Consider the following 10,759-nt stretch of genomic DNA (forward strand, 5'->3'; position numbering starts at 1 on the left):
AACTTACAGAGATTTGCTGACTCAAGTATCAAATTCGGAGAATCAACATGTAATCTGGCGCTATTATATAAACAATAAAAAAAAAGAAGAAATTTGTAAATTCCTACGCGGCAGTGTCGTTTTAGAAATGGTTAAAATGAGATTGGGAATGTTTAGCTTATTTTTATTACGTACAGAAAATTTCAATAGCTTCTCCTTTGTCATCAGTATTTTAACTTGTTCCCGTGCCGAGAACCTTCAATTAATAGTCATGTACACGTACTTTATCTTTGCATACCAAGGCAGACCTAAAATAATCTTTAAATCTAGTATATAGTTCCCTCAATATAAGTCATATAGTTCCCCCAATATAAAACAGTTTGCATGTATTCAAAACTTCACATGCAATAAAACGTGTCATGCTAAACAGTCACTTAAATTCACCGATAGTTATAATGGAACCCAATACTGGTTTGGTTTTATTAATTCTAGATAACGTATGTCAGACATCCAAAAAGGTAAAACAGTCAAATGTTCACTACTGAAATAAGTCAATTTTCGTTTATTTAGCCTTCAAATACATTTGTGTATTTCAATTTAGTTGCTTCTCGTCAGGGCTAGAACATATAATAATTTGTTTATATTTTAAGACAGGTATTTCTTAAATGAAGCCTGTTCAATGATAAACATGATATAAATGGATAATTGAAAAAATGATCGTTTTCAACAATAAACTATATAAATTTAAACTTCACCTAATTTCATTTCTTCATAAAATAGTTAAATATATCATTGGTATTAATTCAAGTGGAATAGAGATTTGGAAACCTCACGTAAAATTAATACCATAATCGATGTAAAAGGGCCATCAGCCACATCGCTCACTTAAACAGCAATAAATGTACAACTTTTACTAAAAAAATAATTATCATCTTCTTTTAAAACAACATGAGCACGACATTAGGGAGTAATTTAATGATTGACCAAGTGGTCGAGATTCAAGCGAAATGCAATGTCCATTTAAATTAAAGTTATTCGCCAAGGCTAATATCCAAAGAACGATGAAAAAATATACATATTTATATTGTAATTTTTCTGCTTATGTAAATATCAATGCATTATGTATCGTTCTAATATTTTCAAATTGCCGTTAGCTGAATTCCACCTGTATCTCAAAACAACATTGTTGTTAGCAGCCAGCGCGCTAGGTTCCGTTCGTCATCGAGAGCAAAATTCTTCTGTCTTGCCTACATCATGTACATGGCCGAGTGGTTAGCACGCTGACCGCTCACTGTCAGGAGAATACATGTTTATACAATCTTTCATTTTAATGATAGTAATTTAGGAAGCTCATTAGAGCTTTTACTTTAACAAAAAAAATTGTCAGAAAATATATTTTAAATTACAAATCCGCTGGTAATCAGGTAATCCTTACTCATCCAGTAACATTTGACTCTCTTTTTGGGATCATGTTCTACAATGTTATCAGGTATTGGTCACCTGGGTTGAGGGGATGTTCGAATCTCCGTCTTGTTCTTTATTACCGCAACAATTCAACTTTTTGCGTAATTTTGGATGAAAGAGGAGTTGTATAAACAAGAGTAGGTGGGCGTTCATCATATTGTTAACAATATTCAAGCGGATTCCTACGAAATCTTTTTGCTTCGAAAGGTTAATTCCCAGCTGGTTGCAAAATAGTCGAATCTACAAAAAAAGCATTGAACAATTAACAGGAAGTGAGACTCGTAAATCTACATACAAATATGTTTGAAAGTTCTTCGGATTTTAAACCCATGCAAATTCTAAAGTGACAAAACTGAAAACATTACAAATTAAATAAACTAAGTTACGATCGCAATTAAACAATATAGAATATGAATTTAAAATGTATAAGTACAGCGATGTTTTGAATCCTAAAATTCACAAGAACGATAAATTCAAAGTTCAAAACATGCATGCTTAAATTCTCGTTTTCATTTAGAAAATAAGCCAAATTATATATCACCTTTGTTATTGTTTTATTATTTTTTGATTGTTCGTGAGTTCGTTAAGACGAGGACCGGGGTAGTTAGTATTTGCCGTACTTACTAATAATGGAGTCGAAAACACAATGTAAACCACAGAAATGGCCGACATCATCATTATAAACTTTGCGTTTTCAGTCTTGTGCTTGTTGGACGTCTCCACAGGATGGACTTTCTTCATGCTTAAAAGTTCATAAATGGCAGACACATTGCAGAAGAGTATTACCATCATACAAGCAAAACCTGCAGAGAGATTAAATCGTTGAATTTTTTATGATACTTTTTAATTATTGCACAATGTTAATTCATTTAATCTATTTTGTACGATCTACAGATATAGCAGCGTTTCATGTATACGTTTGCTGAAATACAACGTTTCGAAAAAATCCAGGTTGAGTCACTTAAGATTTTTTTCTTATAATAAAATTATAATATTCTGTTTACTTGTAAAAGGAACAAAAAAAAACACTCAAAATTTTGGTTGAAACCGTTCTTTATACATTATTTTTTGAAAGGTTTTCATTAATTATCTAAACCTTTACCCTCAAAATTGCACACGAACATTTAAATCTATACACATAGGTTCTGTATGTGATGCGCTTACAACGTACCTTCAAAGACGAAGTACAGCACGAAAAATCTTCCCCCGGGGGATCGGTCGTTCCAATGAAAGTCGCACCATGACTGAAATCCATAGCTATTAATCCCCATCAAAGGCAAGGACGAAACCAGCATCTGAGAAAGAAATTAAGGAGTAGTGTGATATTAATTAGTAGTTCACTAGTTCTCCAGTTGATAGAGTTACCGTTCTTAACGCAACAAGACACGAACTTTCATATTTCTCGACGTTCTTTCTCCTAGCTAATAAGACAACTAGAGCTAGTATTATTGCAAATAGATTTTGTCTTTTTTCATTCGATAAAATAAATCAATTCAATCGAATTGAATATTAACCAGAAGGAGACTTCTGAAGGATAACTATCACTGTCAGAATTTAGAAGATTTCTAACACTTTAAAATTTTGAATTTTACATGATCTACCATAGTTAGCTTCAAAAATCTGGAAAAGCAAGTAAACATTTGAATCCCAATTTATCATATTTGTGGGGGTTTTATTTGTGCTTGTACATTTCATTTATGAAAACAAATGTGCATAAATAAAATATGAATATGAATAAAATAAAATACGACATATTCATTTAAAAAAACTGAAACATTAATTTTCTGAAATAAAATGAGTATGTTCTTATGACAAAGAATCTTTCAACAACTAATGACTTTTTTTCAAATGACGGGGTCTTTTTATTCGAAGTATATGTATACGTTTTGCTAAATTGTTGTACAAGATGTACATACTGCATACAGTCCAAGTCCTGCTACAGCGCCAATAACTCGTTCCTTAGACATCAGGTGCTGATATTTAAACGGATACCTCAATGCAACAAAACGCTCAACAGCCATCAATACTACCATTAGACGGGACGCCATCATAAACAGCGTCTGTGAGAAGCCCCTGAATATGCATCCGTGATATCCACCCGAGTCGCAATACCCCAAAAAGTAGTTCGCAGTCTGCATACTTACACAAAGAGCTGGAAAAAATGAAAAAAGTACTAAATAAAGAATGCATTTCGTTTCTCTTTTTTTTTTTATCTCCTCGTTGTTTTGCGAAAATTTGATACGATATCGAGACGTCATTTCTACATGTATCTTTATATATTATTCTTACCTTTGCAAGTCAGTAGACGTTTTTGATCAATGACACTTTGGCATTGTTTATTACGCCGTTTTAACATCTTTTAATTCAAAGTTCGTTCGCTTATAATATAACAAAGGAAGGATTGTTCACAATTTAGCGCTTTAGGCATGTTTGGTTCTGTATTCATTTTTTTCCACCCTGGTATAGTTATCTCTATAACTGATATTTATCATTTTCATATTTTTATTTGAAGAAAAATTTAAAAATTTAAAGCCTTTACGTTCAACTATTTTTTAAATTTACATGTATATAAAAAATATGCCAAAGATTGAATTGCATGAAGTAAATCGTTTCACTTTAGGATGTGAAAAGTTATTGAAAGAGATATGGTGACGCACAAACTCATGATATACTAAATATCGATTTTTTTTTCACGATTTCCACTTATTTCATATACTATTATCACATGAAAAGATGAACTTTAGAAAAATTACGATATTTAAAGTAAATTAATCCAATTAAAAAGAGTAAAATATAATAAAGCATTGGGCCAACACAAATATTTTGAATTTTCCTTCCACTTCATAGCCTCACGTTAATAATGCAGTGTGGCATATATAATGAACGTACGGCTCTCGGTGAAACCGGATGTCTTCAAGAACTGTATATATATTAAAATGCATAATCTTTAAATGCATTATAAATTTCCTATAACGGACATTGAATAGCTTTAAATTCATTTTTTTTCTCAGTGTGTCAATCCCACTGTAACCAATTTTAGAAGGCAATCGCAATCACGTGACACTCAAATAAATGTCCAAAACAAATTAAATCGGCGTGTTTACATGCGCAATTCCAGATGAGTTTTATGACTTGTAAACTGATGTGTGATGACTCATAATGCGTGAAACCTTCAGTATGATGAAATTTTGTATATTTCTTCTTCTTTCCGTTGTTATAACCAAAAAGTCAAACATAATAACAAACATTGAGTCGCCGTGTCACTTTAACATTTTTAAAGGTTTTAAGTCGCTTGTTTTTAGGACTTGTTTTAAACTCATGATAACTACTATTATCTTAATATTAACAACCAAATTGTGATTCTTTGCCGTCAATTTTTCTCTTCCATTTCTTATATGCTTTCCACAAAAAGTGGGGGACCAAGTCCGCTATCGTTAAAGCTGCTTGGTCCGATTGTATATCAAAGAAGATGGGGGAATAAGATGGCGCAAATGCCCATTCGGTTTAGTAGTGAAATACAATTTTAAATTTATTTTTCCCCAATTAAATCTATTCAAATATATTATAATACAACTTTGCAAAAGCAAAATTTCTACATTTGTAACTATAGTCAGTTTTTAATATATTTAACAAAAAATAAGAAAAAAAATATTGTCGGAAATTTTGGTGCTATCGAACCCGTAACATAAAAACCCTAGATATATACGGTTAGCTTATGCCAGGTACTCTAGCCACATGCACTGAGCCATTTCAGACACAACAAAGGCGGCTTTTTAAATATTATGTGTGACTAAGGTCACGAATTACCGGACTTGTTTTATTTTTTCAATACGTTCAGTTGTTGGGATACAAAATGATATTTTTAATGTATAGTGGGTCATCTCTCCACGTTTTTCTTGATTGAAATCGGTTTGTTTTCCATTAGACCTTAATTAGACTATGAGAAAAATGTGGAGCAAAGACCCACTCTATAAAAGAAAATGCCTTGAAGTTCTAAAAAATGACAATATTTGCAGGTTTTGATACGTATACGCCTGTTTGAGTCAACATATTCCAGGTATTGAACATACCTACAGGTTACAAATCAATGATTCGTTAAATATATATTGTTTTAAATGATTTAAAAATAAACCATCAGATTTGTTGATACTTTAATTTTTTAGTAGCCTGTCCGACCGCGTATGGGCATTTTACACGCCTTATCCACCCATCTTCTTTTATGCACGCTTTTAAACGATTGTTATGCTTAGTATATGTATAATAATAGACATTGAAGTAGTTTTTTTTCTAGTCAATTATGCCACATTTCAATGAAGAGAAATACGTACAAATTTTGCTAACAAACAAACGACATAAAAGGGTACCGCGTTATTTCGCCTCATGTTAAATTTCACCCCTTACGACAAGAAGGGTGTCATGGTTGTATTACGACTTTGACATCGTATTAAATAAAGGTCGAAATAATCAGACAAATTACAAATAAACCTGTGTACGTTTTGTTCGCTGATATTTCTGAAGTTTGCTTTCTTTACAATCGATGCATAGCATGCGGGTTGAATCCAATCATTCGAGGGACGAAACAAAACGGTTTCCTTTTCTAAAAATTCCCGTGATGCACTTTAGTTTGTTTTTTCGTTTGCCCAAAAAGAAATTATTTTTATTTACTTAGAATATTTCTAACTTTGAAAGGAGACTGATTCTGCTCGTGTAAATAGGAAAAAGTCCATAACTTTCTAAGATAAATGGTTTGTATGGAAAAAAAATTGATACTGTAATAACAAAAAAATCGGACCAAGCAGCTTTAAATATTATATATGGGATTTTAAAGAGAAATTTCTCCTGTGAGAAAAAGTGGTGATGCTACGTGCCTGCAGACACAACTTTTACTCGAAAAAAACCCTGCTCTTTTTAATCAAAATTGGACAATGTACCGCCGTTGGAAAGAGCTTGTCTGCATGAATGCCATGTTAAAAAAGGTGACATCAATCTAATTGTGGCATATGTATCTTCACGTGAGAGTTCGGGTCTTTTTAGAAGAAATATCACCAACCAAATAATGCTTCATCTTAACAGACGGATGACTGTACTTACAGTTCAAAGTAATACGATTCTGCAAATGTTTGCACTGATACAAGACTCTTATAAATTATTTTCGATTTGAACCTCTTCATATGCGTGATTCGAATTTCTCTATCATTTTAAATCTACATGTATGTCCACCTAATGACAGTATGAACAATAAAATAATGGAGTTCACGGACCTGCAATTTTATTAATTATTCAGTCCTTGAATTCTAGAATCAAGGGAATATTACGAATTTAACATCGCATCCTTGATGCCTTTAAATTCAGAAAGGTTGTAATAATGATTTTATGTTGTTGCATATAAAGGACGATGCAAATGGAACAATACAGGTAATCTTGGGCAAGAGTTATTTTCAAATAGGTTCTTTTTATGTGACATTGAAAATGTTTTTCTTACATACTCGAACTGGCCCCCATGCTAAGTGATTCAGTTTATCGTTGCTTCGAATGCATAGAACCACAGTTTGAGTCTTTTCTGCTTTGATGTGAGGTTTGGATGTACATACATGGATATATAAGAGTTGTCGCAGTAGGAAAAAGCACGATAAAGATCACACTAATGCCAAACTCGAGGACCCTAACTGACGACGTCTTCAAGAGATTGGTCGCCTCTCTCATCGAAAATCAAGCAACCCAAATCAATAATCAAAGATTTAATTTAAGCTTTTCTGTAGTAAAACACATTACATAAAAAGAGCATTGCTGTTGGGGGAGGGGGGTGTCGTTGTGTTTATGAGTACTGTTATGTTCGCTGCTCTACCAGTAATCATGCTGCAACTGGCTCAGAATTTGATAAGGTCGGTATATCAATTTCTTTTAAAATTTGTTATATACACTGGAAACTTTTTTAGCAAAATGAGATTTTGAAAAGTCCATTGACTTTTTCCAACATGGCACAGATTAAAGAAAAGAAATGTTTGATTTATAATCCGCCCACAAGATAAACATGCAATGCACTCGCGTATTCAATTTTTAGATCATTGAATAATCAATAGTAAACCTTAAATGTTAATTTGCAATGAGATCTATGATCAAATTGCGTTGACAAATCAACGGTGTATATATATATATATATATATATATATATATATATATATATATATATATATATATATATATATATATATATATATATTTGAAATCTTTCTGAATAAATTATGTAAGCATGAAACGGCGATGTTGTCATAAGGAATGAAAGGGGGCTTGACTGTCTCCCAAAGTTGTTTTGTTTTTTAAATACAGGCTTTTATCTGAAATTAACATAAACTATTGAGTTTTAAATGAATTGCACCAACTAATTGAGGACTATCATAGTGTTAAAAAGAACATAGGAAATAAGATAGCGCATATATATATCTATCTGGTTTGGTCGTGAAATACAATTTCAAATATAATTTTTTCCAATTGAATCTATCAAATGATGTTATAATACAAGTTTGCAAAAGCAAATACAAACTATATTCAGTTTTGGATATTAAAAGAAGGATAAAAAGTTTTGGTGGTATCGAACCCAAAACCTAGAAGCCTAGTTAATACATAAGGTTACCTTATGTCGGGTGCTCTAACAACCGAGTCATTTCAGTGACAACTAAACTGCGCTGTTTAAACGCTAAATACAATTTTACGGACTTGTATTTAATTTATTTTTCTAAAACTTTCAATTGTTAGGATTCAAAATGATATTTTTAACGTAAAGTGGATCATCTCTCCACGTTTTTAAGAGTTTGAAATCGGTTTGTTTTTCATTAGACCTTTAAATTAAGACTGACAAAAATATGTAGCATAGACCCACTCTATAAAAGAAAACGCATTGAAGTTCTACAAATGACACTATTTGGAAGTTTTATTGATTTGATACCCAAACGCAAGTTTAATCCAATGTATTCCAAGTATTAAACATAATAAAGGCTTACAAATCGATGTGATGTTAAATATACATTGTTTTGAATGATTTTATTTTAATTATCAGATCTGTTTATGTTTTAATTTTTCAGTATCTTATCCGTCCTTATATAGGCATTTTACACGCCTTTTCCACTCATCTTCTTATACTGAAATTTGATAATACTGAAATTTTGAAAAGACACAGTTTTCTGTTCATGTTTTATTATAAAAATCCTCATGTATGTACATGTATATGCGATTTAGGGTTTACATTTGAAAATTTAGATAATGCAAAAACTGAATTATTTTCAACTACAACAATAAACTGCATATGTGAAAAACAGTAAAATAGCCAAAAATTAAGTCAGCTGCAACAAAAAGAATTCGGGTTCATACATATACATGTATATGATTTTGGTTTAGATTATCTTCTGTGCACTCCTCTAAATATCCAGCCAGTTGCTTTTTTTTTTCAATTTCAAACAACAAAAAAAGATATAAAAACAAAAAAGAAATAAGAAGAATTCATATTCAGTTTATACCAAAAAAAACGTATAAAAATACGGATCAACAAACAAGCCTTATAAAATGTAAAATGTTACTGCGCGCGCTTGCGCAAGCTATCATCATCACTCTATATTTTTTTCTGTAGTGCTCTCTACCTATATACCCACATTAACCACAAAATAGGCATGTTTAATAAATGTTGATGAACAAAAAAGCAGCACAAATCAAAAGTACAGTGAGTCTTAAAATAGGCATGGTAAGCTTTTATTTAGAGGTTTTTTCCCAAATGAATTAGTGTGTAAAGAGTCACCTGGAAGGTTATTCCCTGTGGCTATTTATCAGCGAATTGAAACTAATGGTTTCACATTTTATCGAAATTTCAAAGTCAACCAAACTATTGCATTCATCTAGGGCCCATAACGAACATGATTTCAACAACTTCCAAATAAACATAACGCTATTATAGAATGGCAAGTATTGTTTGAAGAGTATAATTACGGTCGTAACCAATTTGTTACTGATTGTTTGGAATACATTCAAAAGTACGTATATCATTTTAAAAATAAGTCAAGGAATAAGAACTTTTGATCTTTCAGTCAAAGCGAAAGCAAAATGGTGTTTTGTGAACTAGAACTGCATGCTTCTATTGCTTCTTGTTACCACTGTATTTTAGTTAACAGATATAAACTTTAAAAAAAAACAATGTTTGTTTCAAGTTTCTGTTAAAGACCTACAGTATTATTAGGTACAAAAGTATAGAAACCAGATTTTCTCACAATTGTTAAAGTTAAAAAAAAAGATTGTTCAATTATTATCAAAATTAAGGAACAAAAAGATATTGGAAACACTTATTGAGGAATAATCAGTCGAGGTTACATTTACAGTGGTTTCAAATTAAATTCTTTCTACGTTAAAATACATTATTTCATTTGAGTTTTATCATAAAAAAGCTAATTTAAGAAACAAAGTATTTAATTCTTAGTTACTAAACTTACCTGCGTACAGGAAATCACATGTGCAAACAGCAATGGCAAGAAACCGCGGTTGAGAGAATCTGTTCTGTTTGTACATTGAGCGAGAGACCCAGAATATCGCAAAGAGGCTAGAGACAGAAATCCAAAAGAGAAAAAGTAGCGCCGTTGATGAATGCGTGTAGTTTACAACATGCACGACCAACGTGCCATTTTTCATTTCGGGACATGATATATTTGTGGGCATTCTCTTTGATTTTCGGTTTGTGTCGCCAGTGAAAAGGAAAATTCAAAAAGGACCATTGCAACCTCCTCTTATAGGTTTCTGAACAATCAATAATTCGATCGGCTTGTTCATTACTATAGTGATATTTGTATGTTGCTTATTGAGTTTCTGGTAATTTACTTATCTGTGATACCCGACCTATGATAATGGTCATTCTCATCGAATGAACAATAATCAAGTTATTAAAAAAACATTCTCAAGGGTTTAAAGTAATATCCGTGAATAATGACGTTCACAGGTCCATGATGTATGCTATAAACTTAATGTACATGTATATTATGTTTCTTAATCAATTATTCATAGATATGTACGAGAAAAAAAGCTGCATAAGTATGCATGTATACAAATTTTTAAAACCTAATAAATTTTAGTACAATTATGTTTGATACCAAATGCATGCTCGAATTATCTGTTTAAACTGACTAACATGTGATATCAACTTTTGCGATAAAAAATTATTTAAAGTTTCTCAACAACTTTATGTTTATATGGACAGATTGATTTCTTATATCAAGTTATCTATGTTTATATCTTAATATATAAGCTCCTACAAACCAAATTTTCAGATTTTAATTCACGTCAG

General features: G+C 31.5%; 1 protein-coding gene across 2 annotated transcripts; it reads right to left on the minus strand.

Annotated features, from left to right (window-relative positions):
- Window positions 1-7: 7 nt before the first annotated feature.
- LOC128157468 (prostaglandin E2 receptor EP2 subtype-like) lies at window positions 8-10,387 on the minus strand. Of its 2 annotated transcripts, XR_008239823.1 has the most exons (6): window positions 9,915-10,387; window positions 3,360-3,595; window positions 2,615-2,738; window positions 2,068-2,246; window positions 1,415-1,683; window positions 8-1,270 (listed from the first exon to the last, which is right to left on the minus strand). XR_008239823.1 is itself a non-coding variant. In XM_052820030.1 (5 exons), the coding sequence occupies exons 1-5, from the start codon at window positions 10,135-10,137 to the stop codon at window positions 1,465-1,467; spliced, it is 981 nt and encodes a 326-aa protein (XP_052675990.1). In that variant the 5' UTR covers window positions 10,138-10,387; the 3' UTR covers window positions 9-1,464. The 2 variants fall into 2 exon arrangements, 1 of the variants encoding a protein (XP_052675990.1); XM_052820030.1 differs by having other exon boundaries at window positions 9-1,683.
- Window positions 10,388-10,759: the final 372 nt, after the last annotated feature.

This window comes from Crassostrea angulata, chromosome 7 (genome assembly GCF_025612915.1).
Source record: "Crassostrea angulata isolate pt1a10 chromosome 7, ASM2561291v2, whole genome shotgun sequence".
NCBI lineage: Eukaryota > Metazoa > Mollusca > Bivalvia > Ostreida > Ostreidae > Magallana > Magallana angulata.